Here is a 25,781-nt window from a genome sequence, read left to right as displayed (position 1 = left end):
TCCAATACTTAACTGACTGAGCCACCCAGGTGCCCCAGATTATTTTAATATTTTATTTATATAAAGAATACTGAAGTAGGGGGTGCCTAGATGGCTCAGTCAGTTAAGTGTCTGACTTCAGCTCAGGTCATGATCTCCCAGTTTGTGGGTTCGAGCTCCACATCGGGCTCTGTGCTGACAGCTCAGGGCCTGGAGCCTGCTTCGGATTCTGTGTCTCCCTCTCTCTGCCCCTCCCCTGCTCATGCTCTCTCTCTCTCTCTCTCAAAAATAAATAAAGATTTTAAAATTTTTTTTAAAAATTAAAAAAAAAAGAATACTGAAGTAAATATTCATCCTTAAACACGTATCTTTTCATGCAGGAAGCATCTCAACTTCCTTCTATGTATAAGTCCTTGGTGGGGGGTGAGGCGGCTGCCCATGGCCTCAGTGGCTGCTGCGGCTGCATTCAATAGTTTTGTACATCGCTGAGAGTCCCATAGGCAGGTGGGGGAGGGGAGCCTGGGTATATCATCATCGCTGCACTGGTGGGCTTTGTACTCTTCCACCCCTGCCATGTACCTGGCTCATGCGTCACGAAGTGTCACACATATTTATACCTGATTGTTGTGCATCTGACAGCCAGAACAGGGCCTGGCGCACAGGCTGCACTCGGGCGCTGAGGGGACGAATGAATGAACAAATAAATGAAATGAATAAGGAGGTCAGCTGTCCGTAGAGAGGCGTGATAAAATTGTGGCTGAGAGCTCAGGCGCTGAAACCAGTACACTTCTGTTCAAATCACAGCTCAAGTGCTTCCCGGCAATCCCCAGGCCTTCTCAGCTTCAATGTCCCTCTCAAAACAAGTGAACATAATGGCTGTACTAACTTCAAAAGGCTGCTACAAGAACTGAGCAGGACAATGCAAGTGAAGTAAGTGAATCCATAGAGCCCTGAACACTGTAAGCACTCAATAAAACTACATGTATCGTGATTTTTATTACTGTTTAATGGAAACTCCTCGGGGTCCACAGGAAGAAATGTAGAGCTTCTCTTCATACAGTGAAGAGAAGAAAACAAGTTCTAATGAGGAAACAGAAAGGAGATGATTAAAAAAATAAGAAGAATGTTTCTCATTGAAATGCCACTTTCTCCACCGAAGTGACTGCCCTTTTCCATGTTGGTAACTATAGTTGTCAGAGTTTTCAGGGTTTTCCAATTTTTTTAACTTCATTCTTTTTATTTTTTTAATTTTTTAAAGGTCATTTATTTTTGAGAGAGAGAGACAGAGAGACAGAGAGAGACAGAGCATGAGTGGGGGAGGGAGAGAGGGAGACACAGAATCTGAAGCAGGCTCCAGGCTCTGAGCTGACAGCACAGAGCCTGATGTGGGGCTCGAACTCATGAACAACGAGATCATAACCTGAGCGCAAGTTGGACACTTAACAAGTCAGATGCTTAACCGACTGAGCCACCCGGGAGCCTCTTTTTAAGGTTATTTTATTAATTATATCACCCAATGTGAGGTAAGATTTATGTTTGTGAAGTTCACACACATATGTACATGCAAATCATAATAAATGTTTTGTCCAAATATTTAGGTTTTAAAGATATACGCTGGTTTGGCAATTCCCCTAATCTTGTGATATTTCTCCCTCTGTTCCTTTAGATGCTATTTCAACTAAATCTTAATACCTTATCTCCCTATTCAGATTGCACGGCTCTTTGAGAATGGTAACTCCTTTGCATGTCTGTGTTCTCTGCAGCACTCAGAATCATTCCTTTTACTCAGAATTCTTAAGGGAAGAAAAAGAAAGATTGATCTGATACATAATCGTTGGCAATGTTGCTTAGGGATGAAAACATTTCTAAAGCTCTTCAGAACAACTACGGAATCCCTCTGAAAAGTGAGGTTTAAATAGAAAAAAATTCAGGGCACTTGGCTGGCTCAGTGGAGCGTGTGACTCTTGATCTTGGGGTTATGAGTTTGAGCCCCATATTGGGTGTGGAGATTACTTAAACATAAAATCTTTTAAAAATAAAAGAAAGAGAAAAACTTCTGTGCTTATGATTGCTCAAAGTTTAGAATTGCCCCCTGCGCTTCCTTGTTCATCTAACAGCTTTCTGAAGGTCTCAAGATGCCAGTGAAAACAAAACCAGGATGCTTGGGGCACTGTGGTTTGGGGAGCATAGATGTCGTGTGTGTGTGTGCGCGCGCGCGTGTTTAAATGAGAATACACTTCACCGGCAACATTCATTTTCCAAGGTTGTAATGACAAAGAGACACTGAAAAGGAGCTGGGAATAGCTGGGTCTAAAGGCAGTGGTGGCCCAGATTCACCTAAACTAGAACAGGAAACCCGGACTGCGATAACTCGGATCTCCATAAAGGTAGAAAACCCCCTTTTAGGGCTTTCCTTTTCCTCCATCCCCCACAGACATCAACATCCGAGTGGAAAAATTTGCCAGGATGGGTGGGGCCTCAAAAGGCTGAATCACTGTGGTTGCACTGGGACTGCCAGAGAAAGCTGGCTTCAGACTATAATCAGGCAAACACTGCAGCTGGTTTTGCTGGCATTTTCTTGTTAAACCCCCCATTCTTAGAAAATGGGTAAACAGGGGAAGGCAGTGGAGGCCCCCTTAGGACTCGCAGCCACGGACCCCCACCCCTCCGTGGGTTTCGGGTTGGGTAGGGCATTTTGATTCTATCTGTGAAACCACCAACGTAACTTGTCCTTCTGTGAATGGTCCTTTCATTTCCCAAGAACCCCAAGAATCCTGGAGCTATTCTGGCTCCGCCACTTTCTACCCGTACAGCTTTATACAAGTTATTTGAGGCTTAGTCTCCTCACAACTCTAATGGCTATAACATCTACCTCATAAGTTAGGAAAAATGAACTGAAAAACAGCTGGAATAAGATATGTTAAGTGTCTAAAAAAGTGCCTGGTATACAATAAACACTGAATAAATGTTATTTATTATTATTAGCTACTATTACGATCTTAATAAGTCTTGTCGAATATTTCAAAAGGTCTCTTACTCTACAATTTTATCACCCCAGTTTAGGTGAAAAACTGTCTTCCTTTAAACTCATTATTACAAACAAACGTACTTTTCTGGACTTCTCAGTTTCCTATCCTAACCAATCAATTAATACATCAACTTACTATGAATACATCCAGCAATTACTAAGGGGAGGCTGGGGGAAATACAAATTCAACAGAATTGGCTGGAGGAAAATAGGGAAGGAAAATCCAAATCCAAGAAGTTTAATTGAGTTGATGAGCATTTACTGAGCACTTACTATACACTGGCATTACGCTATGTTCTCAAAACTAGAAGGGTACACATAAGGGGTGTTTTCTTGAGGAGCTTAGAGTCAGGGTAATGTTTTGAGACTGCAGAATCAGGGAAGGCATCCTAAAACAAGAGAAAATGGTACTTGAGCCGAAACTTGAAGGATGAGTAGGCTTGAACTAGGTGAAGAATAGGAGAGAAAGGGTATTCTAGGCAGAGGGAACCACCAGAACAAAAACTCAGAAGTATGAAACAGCTTAGGGGCATGTGAGTGGCTCTGTCTGTTGAGTGTCAACTTTGGCTCAGGTTATGATCTCTTGGTTCATGAGTCTGAGCCTGCATGGGGCTCTGCTGATGGCTCAGAGCCTGCTTCAGATTCTGTATCTCCCACTCTCTCTCTGCCCCTCCCCTGCTTTTGTGCGCTCATGCTCTCTCTCTCTCTCTCTCTCTCTCAAAAATAAATAAATATTGTTTTTAAAAAGTACAAAATAGCTTTGAATTGCAAATAGCTCAGAATTAATGGAGCAAAAAGCACGTGATGGGGAATATTGGGAAATAAAGGAGATTTACAGTTTACTCAGAGAAGATGATACCACACTCTGCTCATCTAAGTTGGAGGAGCTAATGGTTCCAGACCCATGACCACCATACTTTAACCAGGTGAGCTCCCAACCTAGAAATTACTCACTATTTTAGGTCACAAAAATGATGAGTTTTTTCGGCCCACATTAGGAGACATTGGGTAAGTTCCTTTGTTACTCTTGGTGCCTTTATTTCCTCACTTGTAAATTGGGGTGGTAATTCTGCTTCTTCACAGGGCTGTGGTAAGCATTAAAGGAGAGAATACTACACACACTTAGAACAGCACGTGACACATAGAAAGGGATTGGCATATGCTAGCTAGTACCATCCCGTGTTGCTCTGGTCTCGCTCATCCCAGACACGCTGGGGGTGGGGTGGACGTGGTAACCCGTGAGAAAGCACATAGGAAGGAGTCTGGATGTAAAATATCACTGATCCAATCACCTGTCAGGATCTACGATCATGGTACACAGACTCTATGGCACTAAAAAAGTCAAAATTTCTATGAGCCCTGGCAACGACCTTTCTGACAAAAATGTGTGTCACAGCCTCATCATTTATTTATTACTTGACACACAGCGGGTAAGATTTGAAATATCCCTTATCCGCCTTTTCTCTGCATCCTCTTGGTTTCTGTCAGTGGTTCCCGGCACTGAGAAGTGAGGACTGATCTGCTATCTCAGAGCAGGCTGGGAAGAGAAAGGACTTGGGAGGCCAAACCTGAGGAGTCAGCTGACCTCTGCTCGGTGCCCAGGTCAGCCTGTTCGTTTCCCTGTGCCCACCGCATCCGGCCACTCGTTCCCTCAGCAGTGACTCCCTTACCTCTGTATTCCAAATCACCTCTCAACCAAAAGGAACAGGCCCACAGACTCTTTCAAAGAGCATCCCACACAGCTTTGGGAAGGACTGCCACTCTGCTCATCCATTCTGCATTGCAGCAGATGCAAAAGGTGAAAAAAGAGGAGGGGTTGTTAACACCCCCTCTCTCACCACCAGCACCACACAGCTGTTCAGAGGTTTAGTGTTCAAAACCACTTAAGGGGCGCCTGGGTGGCGCAGTCAGTTAAGCGTCCGACTTCAGCCAGGTCACGATCTCGCGCTCCGTGAGTTCGAGCCCCGCGTCGGGCTCTGGGCTGATGGCTCAGAGCCTGGAGCCTGTTTCCGATTCTGTGTCTCCCTCTCTCTATGCCCCTCCCCCGTTCATGCTCTGTCTCTCTCTGTCCCAAAAATAAACGTTGAAAACCACTTAATATTCCTGTAAGCTCTGTGTCTTTAAAAACAAAAAAACAAAAAACAAAACAAAAAAACCCCACAACACTATCCATGACAACTGAGGAAAAAAACAAAACAAGAAAACCCCCAAAACAACAACGACACCCCCCCCCCCCACCAAAAAAAAAAAACAAACAACCCTCAACACTAACAGTAGGCTGTTTCATTCTCGGGCAGGTTTTATATTGAGCGTATTCTTTTTTTAAAATTTTTTTTAATGTTTATTCATTTCTGAAAGACAGAGAGAGCACAAGCAGGGGTGGGGCAGAGAGAGAGGGGGCACAGAATCCAAAACACGCTTCAGGCTCCGAGCTGTCAGCACAGAGCCCGACGCGGGGCTCGAACTCACGAACCACAAGATCATGACCTGAGCCCAAGTCAGACGCTCACCCGACTGAGCCACCCAGGCGCCCCAGTATTGAGCATATTTCTTTGTCCACAGGAATATCTGGTAAGATGTACATTAGATCCTCGGGAAGCATTTCTGTTCACAAATTGAGGCAAGACAGGGTAAACCCATGTCAATCCTGTTTTATTCACCTTTTTTTGAAAATAGAAGTTTATTACTTTATGTCAAAAGCTATCAATCCAAAAAATGAAAGAAACCCACCCACAAATCTAAGGGCATATGTATACAGTGCTCATATGTGGCCTGATCCATGGGCAACCCCCAGGGGGCACCAAAGAGCTATTTCTTTTTTTAGCACATTGGTGTAAGAAATCCTGTGTGCTCTTTCCAGGCCATATAAATCCCAGAAGACAGGTTCTATTATACAGACTTCCTGGGGTCAATCCAGGGCACAGGGAGGTGGGGACTTGTATTACATTATCAGTAATTTGGCTCTTGTCCAAATCTAAGGATAAACCTATCAAGACACAGAGCACTTCAAGAGTTGAATCAGAAGTTGTAAGCAACAATGCCAGATTCTTTTTTGAGAAGCAAATGGTTGTGGCTGAGGCCACCTTATACTGCAGACAGTATCCAGAGATCTAGAGTGGTTCAAGCCACTGAGAATATAATGCCAGCCAATTAAACTTTGTCCCCTAAGCGCACTATGGTCCAGTTATAGATTCTCAGGGTGCCATTTAAACTTCCTGAATTTATTTGAGAAGTAAACCAGGGATAAAAATGCTAAGACAGAATCATTGCTACAGGCAATTGTCCATGAACCAGAGTGCTCAGGGCATAGCTAATAACACATATGTTTATTGGGACATATGCTCTTTTTTTTTTTTAAGAGTTGTTTTTATTTATTTTTTTTAATGTTTATTTATTTTTGAGAGAGAAAGAGAAAGGGTACAAGCAGGGGAGGGGCAGAAAGAGAGGGAGACAGAGGATCTGAAGTGGGCTCTGAACTGACAGCACACAGCCCAATGTATCCACGAACCATGAGATCACGACCTAAGCTGAAGTCAGACGCTTAACCGACTGAGCCACCCACGCCCCCTTGGGACATATGCTCTTAAAAGAGACATCATACTGGTTGGTATAAGAATGGCCACAATCCAGACTAAGCCATGGGTCATATGTTTATGAGACATCACTATCCCTTGGTGCTCCTTCTAATTGGGATAACAATTATTCACCCACGTGACTTACCTTCTCAAAGTCTCGAAGAGCCTGGGTCTGCACCTGAGGGGGTTTTTCAAATGCTCTCAAGGAAGGCATCTGTCCAAAGGGGATCTTCTCACCACTTCTCCAACTCTGTGACTGCACTGGAGGGCCTCGATCTTTAGTGTCACTAAGAAAAGCTGCCGGTAAAACAGAACAACAAAAAATTGTATACAACAGTGGCATTATGATCCTTCTAACCAGCACCATCCAGCAGAATTTGGTTTCCACAAAGTACAAATCAATTCTGGGCCACACGGAAACAGTTCACATAAAGTAGTGTGTGGCTGATCATATTAATACTGGTCCCCAGTGAAACGCACTAGTCCATGTTTGTGCCCCTTTGTAATTGGAGGCTTTTGCTACTCTATGGAGAAGTGGAGCCTATTTCTCCAGCCCTCGGATCTGGGTTGGCTTAGTGACTTGCTTTGACTGAGAGAATATGATGAAAATGCCACTGTATGAATTCTAGAGACTAAGTCTTGAGAGACCATGCATTTCTGTTCTTGTCTTCTTAGAGCCCCAAGACCACCCTACTGTGAAGCAGCCCAGTTTGCCCTCCTGAAGGAGGAAAGGCCAAGGACAGAGGGAATGGAGATGCCCCAGCTGACAGCCAGTCACCGAATGCCAGACATGTGAGTAAACCGTCTATGGACTCTCAACCCCAGTCAAGCTCTCAAAAGATTGCAGCTATTTGAGTAATCCCAAGTGAGACCAGCAGAGGAAATGCCCAGTTTGTCAACACACAAGGCTGTGAGAAATAATAAATCATTGTTGTTTTAAGCCCCAGGTGGGCAAACTTTTTTTTAAAGGGCCAGATAGTAAATATTTTAGGCTCGTGGATCATACCATCTCTGTCAGAGCTAGTCACCTCTGCTCTTGCAGCTCAAAATAGGCACAGACAATATGTAACTGAACGAGCATGACTGTGTTGCTATAAAACTTTATTTATAAAAACTGGCAATTGGCCCATGGGCTGCAGTTTGTTGACACCTGTTTTTTTGTTTTTTTAATTTTTCTTTTTAACGTTTATTTATTTTTGAGACAGAGAGAGACAGAGCATGAATGGGGGAGGGTCAGAGAGAGAGGGAGACACAGAATCTGAAACAGGCTCCACACTCTGAGCTGTCAGCACAGAGCCCGACGTGGGGCTCGAACTCACAGACCGCGAGATCATGACCTGAGCCGAAGTCGGACGCTTAACTGACTGAGCCACCCAGGCGCCCCTGTTGACACCTGTTTTAAGCCACTAAGTTTTAGGGTGATTTGGCACATGATGAAAGAAGACTGAAATAGCTTCTCTTTTTTTAAAAAAAAAATCAAGCTACTAGCTAAGAGGTGTTTCTACAAAAATATTTCAGGTCATTATTTAAGAGTAGTAACAATTATTACAACCAACATCTTTAACAGGCATTACAGGTTACAAAGTAGTTTCATATGAATTATTTCATTTATAAAGTTACTACCCCAAGTGAAATAGACTGATGCGATTATTAAGTCCATTTTACTATGAGTTAATAAAGGTTCAGAAAGTTTGCGTGACCAAGATCACAATGCTAAAAAGTGGCAGAACCAGTCCTATGTTCTCTTCACTCAACCTTCCAAGTGGTCGGCTAATACTGTTAATTTAGGAGCAAAGGGAATCATCACAGGTCTAAGAGTTGAGGGAAAACAGGGCAGGGGGTAGAAATGCAATAATTCCATTAATTAAAGGAAGAATCGCCCTAGGAAAAGCTGCTGCTAACCCCATGCCTGCCTTTGTGAAGTACCATTGTGGAAGCAAGAGATCAGGGCTTCCTAGAAGCAGAGTACACAGAAGACCTCAGACTGAGGTGGACTTAGGGATGTAGACTCAGGTCGAAGACATGGAAAAATACACCTTTTCATGGTTGGCAGAAGTAAACAATGATCCTTTATTACGAATATTCTTTTTTTTAAGACAGAGAGAATGACAGCCATTGCTATCCACTGAGCTCCATAGATGGCATCAGTGCAAGTAAGAGCAAAATGGGCTCTGAAGAAAAATTAACTAGACACACACACACATATGGACAAACAAGCCAAGAGGAAATATGCTTTTTCTGTCCTTTCCCTTTTTTTCTTTTCTCTTTCCTTCCTTCCTTGTACATCCTTATCTCCTTTGTCAAAAACTAACTGACCATATATGCACGGCCACCAAAATCAAAGGCAACAAAAGCAAAAATAAACAAGTGAGGCTACAGCAAACTAAAAAGCTTCTGCTCACAAAGGAAACCATTAAGAATGAAAAGACAAGCCATGGGATGGGAGAAAATATCCCTCCCTCCCTCTTTCTTTTTCCTTCTGCAAACTTGCCAGAAAGAGCACAAGAAAAAGCCTCTAGATATTTCAATCAACTCGGAATTTGTTCTCTGCTAAGAAAAGACAGAAAAAGAGTAGGAAGACAGAAAGGATCAGGAAAATGATGGTGAGGAGAAAAATGAAGACAATAAAAGATGAAGAAGAAAATAATGATGAGAGACAGGGTGATTCCAGTGCAGTTTTTTTTTTTTTTTCTTACTGAAAAGTATTTAACTCCCTTTGACACCACTGGTTTTAAAGAAAAAAAGGTTGAAATGTAAGGCCACATGATTTGTTTTTAAAATGGACACTGTACAGTGTCTTCATTTTTGTAAAGTTAACATAATATCAGGTGTGTCTTCAGATCACTGTCTTTTTGTTTAAAATTTATTTTATTATTTTTTTAATATTTATATGTTCATTTTGAGAGAGTGAGCATTGTGATGGGGGGAGGGGAAGGGAAGAGGGAGAGAGAGAATCTCAAGCCGACTCTGAGCCATCAGTGCAGAGGTGATGTGGGGCTTGGTTTCATGAACCACGAGATCACGACCTGAGCCAAGATCGACAGTCAGATGCTTAACTGATTGAACCACCCAGGCGCCCTAATTTTTTTAAAGTAATCTCTATACCCAACACAGGGCTCAAACTCACAACCCTGAGATCAAGAGTAGGATGCTCCACAGACTGAGTCAGCCAGGTGCCCCTATATATCCCTATCCTTACTGGTATTCTCAATAGCCACTCATCTTGCCTGGTAGAGTAGAGGTTTTAAAATGGAACAGAAATTTAAAGCAGGTTTTATTGGTACACAGCACAAATTAGTTATGGATAGAGGTAGTATTCTGTTTCCATATTCAGCTGTCTTTGATTCAGCTTGTACAAAATAATTGTTGTTCTTTTAATTATAGAACAGTCTGTGCTTGCAAATTAATAATAATTATAGTAATAGCAAGGTTGCACCTGTTTTGTTGATATTGTGATATTTCTAAGTAAATGCAAATAAATGCTTTACTTAAGAGAAACTGGAAAATAATTATTTTTCCCACAATCAGTTGAAATTAAATAGGCTATCGAATGGAAGAAAACTTGATGAAACAGAACAGTACATTACAGTTAGATCAGTGGGATGTGATGGAGGGAAAAGAGTCTTTGAAGCTTGGATATGAATTCTCACCACTTGCCAATTGTGGGAATTCAGGCAAATCTCTTAATTTTGCTCAGCTTCACTGTCACTGTGAAAGTGGGAATAAATAATACCTCACAGAGCTCTTATAAGAGTTAAAAGAAACAATAAGCATCTTCTCTACCCTTCCATTTTTGCCCTACTCCTTTGAGTTTTCACTGCAAAATGGAGGATCTTGATGTTCAAAATGAGTATAGTAGACCCTTGGAATTTGTAGACTTAGCATATACAATTACAAATGCTAATTGTAAGTGTCTGAAATCCTTAACACATTCAAATTAAAAACTTTTTCCATGCTGTGCATGTGAACCATCTGGGCTTCAAGGCTGGAATGAAAAAGGCAAATGACTTAGCGAAGGAGGCAGAACCCTTAAGTGATTCAAGGTTCTTGTGAAAAATGCTCCCCCAAAGAGAACTATCTTCACTTTGGTTTCATAATTCAGGTAAATCCCTGGCTAATGTTAGTTCAGTAATGATGTGATATTATTATGAATACATTAATAACAACAATATTTACTGGGTGTTTATTCCTTTATAAGTCTACAATAAGAGTTTTTCTCATTTAATCTCACTTATGACGTTGACACTATTATTATACCCATTTAAATGGTATGCAAGTAGAGATTTAATTTTAGTGGCAGAATCTATTTTAATCATTTCACAAGTGACTTTAACCTTGGAATTACAGAATCGTAATTTCAATTATGATTTCCTGTGCTGTGCTGGGAAGGTGGGGAATCACATGTTATAGTGGTAGGTGCAAATCTGGAAATTCACAAAAAGTCTGAGAATATTGCTATGCTGAATTTATTTTATTTATGTGTTTATTTATTTTAAGTTTGTTTATTTGAGAGGTGGGGGGGGGTGGGGGGGGAGAGAAGAGAATCCCAAGCAGGCTCTGCACTGTCAGCACAGAACCCGACACAGGCCTCGAACTCACTAACGTGAGACCATTACCAGAGCCAAAATCAAGAGTCAGATGTTTAAGTGACTGAGCCACCCAGACGCCCCTGCCATGATGAATTTAAGGGTCCATAATTTGAGGGAATTACGATCAGCAGGAAACCAGAATTTATCAAGACCCACAGCCTCCTTACCTGCTACATGACATGTTCTGGATACCATCTCCCCTTCATCCTCTGCAAAATAATCTCTGTGGAGAGAAACATATTGTTAATTAATGAGATACCCTTAGAGTCCCCAGTCCCTGAGGTGGCAAGACACCGACATTCTGTTTTCATTTATTTCTCCACAAGTATTTATTAAGCTCCTACCATGGATTAAGGACAGTGTTAGGTGTTGGAGATACAAAGACAAACCCCACAGGAAGGTTCCTATCCTGGGTAAGAACATGCAAAGATAGCCATTGAACACACAATTCCATTATGAGAAAACAGCAAAGACCCTGAGTCAGGAAGGAAGTTAACTTGTTGGAAGAACAGAGAAAACCAGTGTTGCCACCAGACTGTGCAGGACCTTGTGGGATACAGTAAGGACACAGAGTTTTGTGTGAAGGGCATTGGGAAACCACTGAAGGATTTTAGGTGAGGGAATGAGTGGTAAGTGACCAGATTTTGATTTTAAATAGATCATTCTGGCTGCCGAGTGAGACTGTGTGGAGGGGATAAAAGTGGATGGGAAACGCAAGAAATTGTGATGGTTTTAACTAAAAGAAGCAGAGATGAAGATAAGCAAAAAAATCCAACATATGTTTAGGAAGTAGACTTGGAAAAACAGATAAAAGTCTATTAATGGGGGGCGCTTGGGTGGCTCAGTCAGTTAAGTGTCTGACTCGATTTTGGCTCACAGTTCATGAGATCAAGCCCCACATGAGGCTCTGCACTGACACACATGCACACACATGCACACACATGCACTCACACACATGCACACACAGACACACTCTCAAAATAAATAAATGAACATTTTTTTAAGTCTATTAATGGTAATGTTAAAACCACAGTTCAGTAGAAAGATGTGTATTTGTCCAGCACAGTGAATTAAGGTCACCAGACCTAGCAGAGAAGGGAAATTTTTTTTCAAGATGTATTCAACAAATACTTGTCAGGCACCTACTACGTTTTTAGGCACTGTTTTAGGCAGCATGAATATAGCAGTGAACAAAAAGGACAAAAATGCCTGCACTCATGGAAGTTAGAGTACGGGGAAGCAAAAAGTAAACTGTTTAGAGCAACTGGAGACAAGTGCTAAGAAAAATTGAAGTGGGGGATGGGGATAGGGAGTCCTGGAGATATGGGCAGGAGGAAGGGATTGCAATTCTCAGTAGGCAAAGTTTCTCTGAGAAGCAATAGGGTATTTGGGGGAAGAGTCTTCTAAGCAGAGAACATCAAACACAAAGGTTCACAGGAGGGAGCATGCCAGAGTGTTTGGGAGCAGAAAGGAGGCCAGTGAGGCGGGGCAGAGCGAGCACATGGTGAGGAAGGAGGAGGAGGGAAGGTCAAGGAAGTAACAGCAAGGCTGTGCAGGGGGCAGATTGTAAAAGCCTTTCAGCCTGTAGTGAAGCATTTGGCCACTGGAATCCTGTGAGTCAAAAAGGGGGTTGAACTGAGTGATGAATGTTTTAAAAGGGCTAGCTACTGTTTTGACAACGGACTAGATGCGGAAGGCAGAAACAGGAAGACAATTGCAATAATCCTACGGGGTGATGCCTTAAACCCTTGGGTGCACCCAGCAAGTTGTTCCAAAAAGAATCGTGTAGACAGAGGTGTAGAGGGCTTCTCAGGAAGGCGGAAGAGAGACTGGCATTTGTTTAGAAATTCTTGTCCTTCCTTCTCTGCCTCAAGGCTGGATGTTGGCATGAATCTTCATTTTGTTAAGTTCCAGATGGACATCAAAGTACCAGACAAGGCATGCTGGACTACACACACCACCTGGCGATTTTTTTATTATTCAAAAGCAGATCACCAGCTTGTGGTTCTTCCGGGTCGTCTGCCTCTTTCCCTTCTCTATCCATTAAAAACTTTCCACAAGAGTGAACAATTAAAGAGATGAACGTACTAGTTACAAATTCCCCTCTGTTGTAATAAAGTAGGGGAAGGATACTGAAGCCATCAACCAGAACACTGTCTTGAAAAATTTGAAAAACTTACACTTAACTGCTGCCATGCAGCCATTGGATGGATTCCTTTATATGCTCAGCCTACAGACTTAGGTAGATGACAGTGTTTGTGCCATCAGGAACATGGTCATTCCTCAGGCCAAATTCAACCCAGCCAAAATGTTTTATTTGGTCAGCACAAGATTGACCCACTCTTAACTTCTCTTAGAAAATGAATAGGTCTAGGGGCGCCTGGATGGCGCAGTCGGTTAAGCGTCCGACTTCAGCCGGGTCACGATCTCGCGGTCCGTGAGTTCGAGCCCCGCGTCAGGCTCTGGGCTGATGGCTCGGATCCTGGAGCCTGTTTCCGATTCTGTGTCTCCCTCTCTCTCTGCCCCTCCCCCGTTCATGCTCTGTCTCTCTCTGTCCCAAAAATAAATAAAAAACGTTGAAAAAAAATTAAAAAAAAAAAAAAAAAGAAAATGAATGGGTCTAGGGGCATCTGGGTGGCTCAGTCGGTTGAGTGTCCGACTTCGGCTCAGGTCATGATCTCGTGATTTGTGGGTTGGAGTCCCGCATCAGGCTCTGTGCCAACAGCTCAGAGCCTGGAGCCTGTTTCGGTTTCTGTCTCCTTCTTTTTCTCCCCTCCCCCACTTGGGTTTGTTCTCTCTCTCTCTCTCTCTCTCTCTCTCAAAAGTAAATAAACATTAAAAAAGAAAATGAATGGGTCTAGCAACACTGGGCCTGCATTCCCACATAGGGGACAACCTATCACCTTTCAACGGAACATGTCTTCTCCAGTCTGTCACAGTCCCTGTCCTTCCTATCTTTGTAGTCCCAGCTTACATACTCACTTTTGATACCCTCCTGGCTTCTGTGTAGGTCTCTGAGGCTGTTACCCTGGTACAGATCAAATGCAGACAGAATTTCATTTCTGCTTTAACACACAGTCTTGAGAATGGATAAGGCATATGTGGTATGCATATATATATATATATATATATACACACACACACACACACACACACACACACACACACACACAATGGAATATTATACAGCCATAAGAAGGATGAAATCTTTCCATGTGAGACAACATGGATGGAGCTAGAAGGTCTTATACTAAGTGAAATAAATGGGAAAGACAAAGACAATATGATCTCACTCATATGAGGAATCTAAAAAAACACACACACAAATGAAAAAAACAAGCAAAAAGCAGAATCAGACCTATAAATACAGAGAAAAAAGCGATGGTCGCCAGAGGGGAGGGGGCAAAATGGGTGGAAGTGAGTGGCAGATACAGGCTTCTAGTTAAGGAATGAATAAGTCACGGGGATAAATGGTACCGTATAGGGAAGATAGTCAACGATATTATAATGGCAATGTGTGGAGACAGCTGCTACACTTGTGACAAACTTGTTGAATCACTATGTTGTACATCTGAAACTAATATAACATTGTATATCAACCACACTCAAATAAAATTTTAAAAAGACTGTCTTGGGGCGCCTGGGTGGCGCAGTCGGTTAAGCGTCCGACTTCAGCCAGGTCACGATCTCGCGGTCTGTGAGTTCGAGCCCCGCGTCGGGCTCTGGGCTGATGGCTCGGAGCCTGGAGCCTGTTTCCGATTCTGTGTCTCCCTCTCTCTCTGCCCCTCCCCCGTTCATGCTCTGTCTCTCTCTGTCCCAAAAATAAATAAACGTTGAAAAAAAAAATTTAAAAGACTGTCTTGAGTAACCTAGTTTCTTCAGCATGCAATTCACTAATCTATGCTGATGAACCACTAACACTGGCTTATAAATCACTTTTACCTCTTGGGCTTCAGTTTCCTCAAATATTTGTAAAGGAACTACATGGATTTTTCTAAGGTCCCTTGCAGTCATTATGCAGTTCTATTCTAATAGATGCTTAACCATAAAGCCCATTTTAATACTTTCCAAGGATCTGGGGGACTGTCCGGACATGATCTTGTTTAATCCTCTTTGCTCTGAAGATTCCACACTCCAGATCAGGAGCAGGTGACAACAAGGCAAGGTGTACAGGCCCCATGAGATACCCCACCTTCTGCAGCCCCAACCCACACGTACTCTGAGCTAGCTGCCTGCCCACTAGGAATCAGTAAGTGTCAGGGCAGAGAGGTCACTTTGGATGGGCACTGAGTTAATGGGCATACTTACAATCTCAGGAGATTTTTTAAAAATCACTTTAACTCTATTAACAGCTCAAGTTCCCTCTCTTATTACCCAAGAGTGGGGCTCATCATCTGCTCCAAAAGGTTAGGAAGGAATTTGATGCTTCCCCAGGGAAGGGGAGTGCTCACAGTGAAGAAACACAGGGTATATGTCTAGGGGACTGCAATCTGTGACAACAGCAGATAAACCAAAGTGCAAAGAGAACTGAGGTATGCTAGAGACAGACTCCAAGCTGGGTCATACACACACACATGCACATGTACACTGCTTTGTGAAGCAGTAATATATGTTGGTAAATTCTTCCATATTACTCAAATCTGGAAAAAACTTGTATGTCCTTGTCCTAGTTGCTCGAATTGAAGTGTTTGTAGGTTTATTTTTTAACATCACCCCATGGATGACTCATGCTCAGCTAGCATATGGTTCATTAGAGCACTCATAGCTCTCCAGCATAGATGTATGTATATAATCTTTCTCCCAAGATACTTTTACCTTACATGGTGCTTTTCCTGTATAAATGAGCCATGCTTTCCCTCAATGAGCCTTATCCTTTCTCTCCCTCTACCTCATCAATCTGTCAATACTGATACCAATGCCACTAACGTTACAATTATTAATTTTGCCAAGCCACTCTCTTGCTTAATTTGAAGAACCAAGCATTTTCCAAGTACAACCCACCCACAAGCTGTTCACCCACTTAATTTCCTCATGGTATATTGCCCACGCTTTCTTGATTTGCTGTTAAGCAGCTAAGAAGATATTGGACTCAAACAACACATCGACATTCAATATCCCACATTACTAGCTTTTCCTAGTTTTCCAGGATGGTCAGGTTGACAATAATCAGAAAATAATTGATTCTCTCAAAGCCATCTGCTACACTCTGATACTCTGCTGCTATCAAACTGTGCTCTGAGGATTTTTTTCCAGTAATTTCCTAAATATAGTAGTTTCAATTATGTCAGGAATATCCAAGCACTCAATTTTGCTTTCCTTTGCTTGCAAATGGCCTCACTGACATAGCTCCTTTCTAAAATGTAAGCAGCTGGTCCTGCTTTCTCTCCTAACAGTGTGGGGAGGGGTAGAAACGTGGGTCCTTCTTCCTTACCAAGGGGTAACACGACAATGGAGCCTGCAGAGAGATATTTTCTGTAGGGAAGTCATGACTTTCCCTTGCAAACTGCATATTGGGGTTATTGTCTCATATTTTGGTCTGTTTAATTTGTGGACCCAGAAGAGCAATGCATCTTGTTAACGGACCATATCATTCACAAGCAATGGCAAATGGCAACCATAGGCCTTTACCATTACAAAGTAGGATGTGCAACACATCTTTGACAGTATGAGACAGTGGTATCCCAGGACCATAGTCACCCCCCAAGCTATTTCTAAGGAGCTGATGCCTGTCCAGTCCCCATTACCTTCTCCTTCGTCTCACCTAGTAAAATGTTTAACCTACGGGTATTTCTTCCCATAGGGGTATCCAAACTCCCAAAGCAGCAGTTATTTTTAGGTCCTCCCCCCAGGGCAATCACTTCCAACACGCAGTCTGGGCCCCCTCCTTCATTACTCACCACCACTCTTGCTTAAGATCTCTAAACCTGCAGACAAAGGCCATCTCTTGGAGGCATTTTCTATCTTTCATACTGCTTTGTATATAGATTTTTTTTTAAGTATAAACAAAAATTCAGAAGGGGGAAACAATCTGCTATAACAGTACTTAGAGCAAAAACCTGGGCCTTGACACTGTTTATAGGGTTTTTCATTCCATCTTATAAACATTTATTGAGAAGTGGCTTATACGGCCAGCCGGGAAATATAAAGGTGAAAAAGAAATTAAACCCTGTCATCAAAGTACTCAGAGACTACTGGGGAAGGCACATAGGATTCAATGAGATAATTACAAGAATAATGAGATTTAAAACAGATTGAAAAATATAAACAAGAGAGCAATTAATTCTGTCCTGGTGGGAGAAAATATGCAGAAAACAGAGAACACTGAATCCAGCCTTGAAGGATGGGTACAAATAACACAAGGAAACATGACAAAGACCCCAAAATAGGAGAATGAAGGGTGTATTTGTGGTTTTCATTTTGTTCCCTCCTGCCTGAGTAAACATAAACTGCCCCCAGGACCCCTTCCAACATTTTTACCTTTCCCTGTCCTCAAGCCGTCCTCCTCCAAGCTCTAACCCTCAGGTAGGAAGCTGTATTAAGGGAAGTCACGGGAGGAAACCAGGTCTGCACTTAGCACTTTCCTCCTCCTCATCTGACTACTTAGAATCCCCAAGGACAATCTAAAATGTTAAACAAGATGGGGTGCCCAGGTGGGTGACTCAGTCAGTTAGGCTAGGCGTCTGACCCTTGGTTTGGGCTCAGGTCATGATCTCACAGTTCGTGAGTTCAAGCCCTGCATCGGGCTCTGTGCTGACAGTGTGGAGCCTGCTTGGGATTTCTCCCTCCCTCTCTCTCTCCCTCCCCAACTGATGCTGTCTCTGTCTCTCTCAAAATAAATAAATCTTAAAAAAATAAATGTTAAACAAGAAGATTTTTACACAGCAAAAATGTCTATAGATAAGGACCAGAAGAAAATCTGCACAAGGGATAAGGCTGGAGGTTTAGGATGGCAGAAAATACAAGTGAATATCTTCCTTTTTACACGATTTTATGCTAAAAGGTTAATTCTTACTTTTTTAAAAAAGAGAATGTATTTTGATCCAATTTACATTGTTCTTCTAAAGTATGGCCTCAATAAAAGAGAAACTATGTAAGAGACTAGGTTCAGTCTGATCTTCTCCAACAGTGGGGATTATGTGGTATGACACAGGAAGATTGTTGAAGTTTGCGGTTAATTGGGGCCCTCCTCAGCACTAGACACTGAACTAAACATATATTCTATTGTGGTTCCTATATTTTTAAAAACATTTTTTTTAATGTTTATTTATTTCTGAGAGAGAGACAGAGTGCAAGTGGGGGAGGGGCAGAGACAGAAAGAGACACAGAATCTGAAGCAGGCTCCAGGCTCCAAGCTGTCAGCACAGAGCCCGACATAGGGCTTGAACCAACAAACTGTGAGATCATGACCTGAGCCCAAGTCGGATGCTTAACCGACTGAGCCACCCAGGCGCCCCAAGCTCCTATATTCTTGAAACTCATTTGACATGAGTTACTAAATTCTGGTTCAAATGAAAGAAATCTTTCTGATGTTCAGATATCATTTTTTTTTTTTGTACTTTTAATTTGTATCCACATTCAACGCTTGCAAATACAAAAGGGTTGGAAGGACAAGAACTGTGGCCTACTTTCTTTAATGTTTGGAGCACAGGCCCTGAAGGCTTTTGAATGGTAGGGATTCACAAATAGTGCCAATTTAGGAACAAAGACATCTACAGGTGACTGTCCCTGGACTGCTTGAGCCTAACTTCATGGTTCAACATGTTTTCTTTCAGCAGAATTTTCCTCAGCACTAATCTTGCATGAAATGACCATCATTATTGTGGACAACCCCTGTCACCCACCACCAACACTGTTACCACAATGCATCGAGTGTCTGATGCTTTCCAGGCATCATCTCATTCAGTCCTCACAAAATCCTGTCAGGTAGCTACTGTATCCCTATTTCACAGATGAGGCAACAAGAGGCCTAGGAAGATGAAGTGATTTGCCCAAGATCACACAGCTAGTTGGTGTCAAGCCTGAACTTGAAAATGGCACTTTGGGGGAGGCGGGGCGCCTGGGTGGCTTAGTCAGTTGAGCATCCGACTTCAGCTCAGGTCACAATTTCACAATTCGTGAGCTCGAGCCCTGCATCGGGCTCTGTGCTGACAGCTCAGAGCCTGGAGCCCGCTTCAGATTCTGTGTCTCCCTTTCTCTCTGCCCCTCCCTTGCTCATGCTCTGTTTCTCTGTCTCTCTCAAAAATAAAGAAACAAAAAAAAAAAAAGGGAAAAAATGGCAGCTGGGGCTCCTGGTGGCTCAGTTGGTTAAGTGTCCAACTCTTGATATCAGCTCAGGTCATGATCTCATCATTTGTGAGATTAAGCCCTGTGTGGAAATCTGCACTGACAGCGCACAGAGCCTGCCTGAAATTCTCTCTTTCCCTCTCTCTCTCTCTGCCCCTTCCCCACTCTCTCCCTCTCTGTCTCTCAAAATAAATAAATAAAACATTAAAAAGAAAAAAAGAAAAATAAGAAAATGGCGCCTGACTCCAAACCTTGACTCTTTCCAATATGTCTTCCTTCTACTGTCACCTCTATCCAGAGCTTCCTCTGTACCTGCCTTGACTGCAGGGAAGTGACCCCTGAGAATCTGAGGGTGGACAGTGGTGCCATGTGAAGATTGGATTTAGAGTCAAATCCAGACACAAATTTGTGTTTTGAGATGCCGACTCATCCCCACTGGACACAGCTCACACTTGAGTATTTCAATACCAGTATAACAGATGCCATGTGACAAAAGAATTACAATCCTAAAAGGGAAGTGACGAGTATGACTTTTTATACAGGTCCTATCCTGGAAAGTGAGTCATCCATCATTATATACTTCCCTATCTCTACCCAAATCTCTCTAAATGTTCACAACTTCCCTGAACCTCTTCTGTGCTAACACTTAACACTGTCCGTAATGGACAAAGGGAATAAACTGAAAGGCAGAAGGGGTAATGGACAGACACAATCAAAACAGGAAAGGCCACTAGTGAACCAGCTTTCAGACTTGTCCTCAGATCTTTTTTTCTCCTGCCAAGAGAGACATGGAGTGTATCTTCCATGTTCCAAATGTTGCCAAATACCACCCCCCATTCAGCACTAAAACTGCATAAACATATTCGAATGCAAATAGGGTAGAAGTCACAGATGCAGAGCACAAATACAGAGAGATTAGAATTTTTTCTCATCTCGAGACCTATCATTATCACCTCTGCAAGCTAGGATGCTGAATTGGCAAAGCCCCCTCAGAACAGAGAGAGCATCGCCTGTGAATCTCTCTCTGCACACTAAGTGTGGGCTGACTTGGCACGGATACAGCAGAGTCCACTTTTCTCCAGTACAGGCTGCAATTACACCCTTCACTCAACAGAGTCTATTCACTGAGAGTGACCACGGCCAAATGGAACTCTGGGAGACAGTTTTCTGAAGTGCTGATCAGTCCTCAATAGCTACAGGGAGCTACCAGCACCATTGTGCACCTGCATCGACTCGTCCAAATTTTATGACCTTTTTCTGCTCTTGGGCTAAGGCCCAAAAGGAATGAACATTATTTTTCTTGCTCCTGTCCATCAAGGTTCAGAGACACAAACCACTTAATACCATAAAAAGGTAAAGGAAGTTCAAGTAATTATTTTTCTCACTTTGCCCCATGAGGTTATCAGACATCCAAATATCTAATATATCCTCTTCCCTATGCCCCGAATCAGCAAAGACACTGACATCACTCTTTCAAAAGAGGTGTAAAAATAATCTGTTTTGGATTCAGTCGCATCACCCAGGGATTGTGTACGGCTTCTCCACCCACTTCTAAAACTTTGCTCATATGCTTTTTACTTTTGGTCCTGGCAGTGAATGCATTCCGCAATCCTCAGTTTTCATGAACCACCACTATTCACAAGGCCCTGCGGCATGCCCAGGCAGTTGGCACAATCTGTCTCAGAGCGCTAGACCAAGCATAAAGACCAAGCATTTCCTGTCTCTACCTACCTTTTTACTCACATAATCTTTTACTGTTTCCTTTCTTCATTATGTCCATTTTTTAAACATTTATTTATTTTTGAGACAGAGAGAGACAAAGCATGAATGGGGGAGGGTCAGAGAGAGAGGGAGACACAGAATCTGAAACAGACTCTGGGCTCTGAGCTGTCAGCACAGAGCCTGACGCAGGGCTCAAACTCACGGACCGTGAGATCATGACCTGAGCCAAAGTCGGACGCTCAACCTACTGAGCCACCCAGGCACCGTTCGTTATGTCCATTTTTAATGATTTAAAAAGAATTACATGCTTCTTCCAGAATATTTTGGAAAGAAGAAAAATGTATACAGAAAAATCATAAAAAATGCTACCACCTAAAGGCAACATCGACAAAGAGTTTTCACATATTTACTTTCAGTTGTTCTTCAGTTCATATGCCTATGTGAATTCTACAAAATAGAAATGATACTGCATGTACAACTTTGTATCTTGATTTTATTTATATCATTGAAATCAAAGGTTTTGAGGAATGCACTTGTAGGGGAAGAGTCAGGGGAGGAGAGCAGAGGAGGCAGATAAGAGAAGGAGGAGGAGAATTTCTTAACATTACAGATCTGCCTGAAATTTAAAAAAAAAGTGAATCTAGAGTCTTCTTTTTCAGTATGGTTCTATAATGTACTAAAAAAAGCTTATAAAGGGAACCCTCGTGCACTGTTGGTGTGAATATAAATTGGGTGCAGCCACTGTGGAAGAGAGTATGGCGGTTCCTTACAAAATTAAAAATAGAGCTACCATATGATCCAGCAATTCCACTTCTGAGTAGTTATCCGAAGATAATGAAAACACCAATTCAAAGAGATACATGCACTTCTACATTCATTGCATTTTTTACAATAGCCAAGATATGGAAGCAAATTAAGTGTCCATCAATAGATGAATAAAGAAGATGAGTGTATATGTATGTATACACCCATACACAATGGATATCACTCAGCTCTAAAGAAGAATGAAATCTTGCCATTCATGACAACATGGGTGGGCCTAGATGGTATTGTGCTAAGGGAAATAAGTCAAATAGAGAAAGACAAATATCATATGATTTCACTTCGATGTGAAATCTAAAACAAAACAAAACAAGCACATAAAATAAAACAGGAACAGACTTATATATACAGAAAATAAACTATTGGTTACCAGAGGTGGGGAAGGGTTGAAGGTATGGGTGAAATAGATGGAAAGGATTAAGTGGTACAAAATTCCAGTTATAAAATAAGTAAGTTATGGGGATGTAATGCACAGCATAAGAAATATAGTCAATAATACACTAAAACTTCTGTGTGGTGACAGATGGTAACTAGACTTACTGTGGGAGCATTTCATAATGTATAAAAATATTGAATCACTATGATGCATACCTGAAACTAATATGACATTGTATGTAAATTGCACTTCCACGAAGGAAAACAAATTTTAAAAATATAAAACAAAGATGATAGAACCCTAGAGGATAATAAAATTGAGGGTTACTGAGTCTTGGGGATTGTTAAGGCAGTAAAAGACTCTGAAGTGCTTAGAAGGATTGACACAGCTGACTCCCAGGCTCAGTAGGGATAGGGAAAAAAAGCAGGGACAAAAAGCTTTTATAACCAGCTGTATCCATTCCACAAGAAGGAGACACCTACCAACCAGATGTTCGTATCAGCCTTGTGGGGAATGTTCTCTAGAAAGTTCTAAATCGAGGATCTTCTAAGTGCTAGAAACAATATTAGATGCTGAAGATTTAGAGACAAAAAACAGAAGTCCTCTCTTCCAATGAGCTGAGAAAATGGAAAATACCCCGTCAACCAACTAACTAGCTTCAAGCTATGACAGAGTAGACAGAGCATACTCTGGCTACAGAAAACACCCAGAACTAGGTTCCAAAAATAATTCCTAAAGGAGGTAATAATGAAACTAATCTTTGAAGGGTAAATAAAGTTATCCTAGCAAAGGCGAGGTAGGTGTGTGTGGAACAGCTGGCGTATTAAGGCCCACCTAATAATTTTAGCTCAGAAAGAGTGAAATGACACCCTACAACCAGTTCCTTAGGTGGTCTGGCATAATACTGCCCCGTGGCGCCAATAACCTGGAAATCTCTGAGTAACACACAGAAGAAGCGTTGTCAAACCAACTAAGTTGCAAACTTTATACATTGTCACTTTATGGGCATAAATGTCAATTTCTTCTTGCTGTAAAAACATATATTGACTTAGTTTTAAAGCAGCATGTAAAGGATGTTGTGCATAATCCCATAACCAAATACAGCATCTATTTTTTTTTCCTCTCCTTGCGATATCCTAATACGTATGTGTAATTTTGATGTTATTTATATCCATTTTGACTTTCTTATTTTAAATTTTCTGCTTAGTACTGTTTCAGGAAACACTTCAAGATGGTAAGAGATTAACAGAAAGAGGGAAGCATTTTACCCTAAAGAGGAGGAGAAGTTGGGAATGTTGCTACTGATTCGTCTAGGACACATCACTTTATGTCAGTGTGCCTCCATTTCCCTTTCTGCAGTACAGGACTCAAGTCTTGAAAATGATGGTTAAACTGAACGAAATACCTTCTACATTCCTGTGAGTTATAGGAGTCTGAATCCTAAGCAGTTTGCCATGTATATTCAACAACTAGAAATGTTTGATGTAGTTAACCTACTTCTTTTTAAATTTTCTTTTTTTTTTTTTTTTGAACGTTTATTTATTTTTGGGACAGAGAGAGACAGAGCATGAACGGGGGAGGGGCAGAGAGAGAGGGAGACACAGAATCGGAAACAGGCTCCAGGCTCTGAGCCATCAGCCCAGAGCCTGACGCGGGGCTCGAACTCACGGACCGCGAGATCGTGACCTGGCTGAAGTCGGACGCTTAACCGACTGCGCCACCCAGGCGCCCCAACCTACTTCTTTTTAAATAAAGTTTATTTATTAATTTTGAGAGAGAGAGGGAGGGAGGGAGGCAGAGAGGCAGAGAGAGAGAGAGCAGAGAAATCCCACTGACAGTGCGGAGCCTGATGTGGGGCTCAAACTCAAACCGTGAGGTCATGACCTGAGCCGAAGTCAAGAGCTGGACGCTTACCGACTGAGCCACCTAGGTGCCCCCAGTTATCATACTTCTGAACATCCATCTATCATTCAAAAATAATCCTATAGACGAAGATGCTTTATGTACCTAGGTGTTTATCAAATGTTATTTATAATAGTTAAAAACTAGAAATCTAAAACATCCATATAGGGGAATGATTGAGTAAAGTAGTATATTTCCACATGACATTCTATTCTACATCATGAATAGTATTCCATATTATGACATGGAAAATAAATAAATATATTCCCGCACTGTGTGAAATACTAGAAATTGTTCCATTTTCTTTGTCAGTCAATGCTTTCTATAGGTCAGTAGTTATTGCTTCTTTATACCCCTTCCACCTTGGCCATGATGAAAAGACACCAGTTGCTACTGTCCCTAGTTGGCATTGGAGAAGCCATGGGGGAAAGAAGTTTCTAGAGAGTGGAAGAAGCAGAAAAGAACTGGAGATAATGAGACACATTAAGGGAAAATGTATTAGAAACTATTAAAGTGCTATGAAAATACAACTTAATAGTTATTATTATTATTATAGTCTATGAATAATGAGGTGCTTTAGCCATGAGAAAAAATTCAGATCATGCTTGTCTTGATGACCACAGAACTCAGAAGATGTTCTGAAACTGAGGAAAATAAGTCCTCAGTGTATTAGAATGTTTTATTTAGGTATGTATGTATGTAATGTTTTATTTATTTTTGAGAGAGAGAGAGAGAGGAGGGGCAGAGAAAGAGGGAGACACAGCTCTGTGCTGACAGCTCAGAACCCGACGTAGAGCTTGAACTCACAAACCATGAGATCATGACCTGAGCTGAAGTCTGACACTTAACTGACTGAGCCACCCAGGTGCCCCTTGAATGTTTTAAAATAGAATTGGATAGCGACACCTTAGGTCATCATGACCACTCTTGTATTCCGGACTTTCTTTCTAACTTTAAGTGCTATTTGAATTTTTTGCCAGAGACAACTTGAGGAATGTTCTGAGCCTATTTTGGAATTTTATTTATAAAACAGAGTCAATTGCACTAGGAATAGTGTCCCAGGGTAGCCACTGAATGAATGGATGCTCCATACAGCTTTGTATAAATTACCCCTGATCCATCTAGAATGGTGAGGGCACTATGATGAGGGTCACCCAATTTATCCTTTAAGAGACAAAACCACCCCTTCCCAGTCTTCTGGTATTTGAAATGCACCTTTAGCATGTAAGCTGAAAGAGTCACAGGGGCAGGATGTCCAGCCTCATCTCGTATATGGGACATAAGCAAGTGAGAGTGAAAGCACAGATTGAGATAAATCCCTTGAGCCAAAATCCAAGCATAGGCCTATTTAAAAGTAGATCAGAGTTTTGAAGGCAAAGGCTTTACTTCCCCAAATGCAGAAAATTAATTGCTAGAAGTGCTGAATGTTAAAAGGGAAATTCAAAGACCAAAGGTGTCTCAGTAACAGGATTATGAAAAGGAGCATTTTCCTTTTCATAGTGCAG

At 41.9% G+C, this 25,781-nt stretch overlaps 1 protein-coding gene across 3 annotated transcripts in view; it reads right to left on the bottom strand.

Annotated features, from left to right (window-relative positions):
- LOC115519998 (myomegalin-like) overlaps window positions 1-25,781 on the bottom strand; it is a 180,468-nt gene that overhangs the window by 120,127 nt on the left and 34,560 nt on the right. For all 3 annotated transcript variants that reach the window (XM_030323939.1, XM_030323934.2, XM_030323935.2), the window contains exons 2-3: window positions 11,339-11,394; window positions 6,728-6,879 (exon numbers count right to left, since the gene is read on the bottom strand). In XM_030323939.1, coding sequence (XP_030179799.1) covers window positions 6,728-6,879; window positions 11,339-11,394 — 208 coding nt within the window. The remainder of the gene's footprint in view (window positions 1-6,727; window positions 6,880-11,338; window positions 11,395-25,781) is intronic.

Source organism: Lynx canadensis, chromosome C1 (assembly GCF_007474595.2).
Source record: "Lynx canadensis isolate LIC74 chromosome C1, mLynCan4.pri.v2, whole genome shotgun sequence".
Taxonomy (NCBI): Eukaryota; Metazoa; Chordata; class Mammalia; order Carnivora; family Felidae; genus Lynx; species Lynx canadensis.
This window is presented reverse-complemented; position numbering and strand designations above follow the sequence as displayed.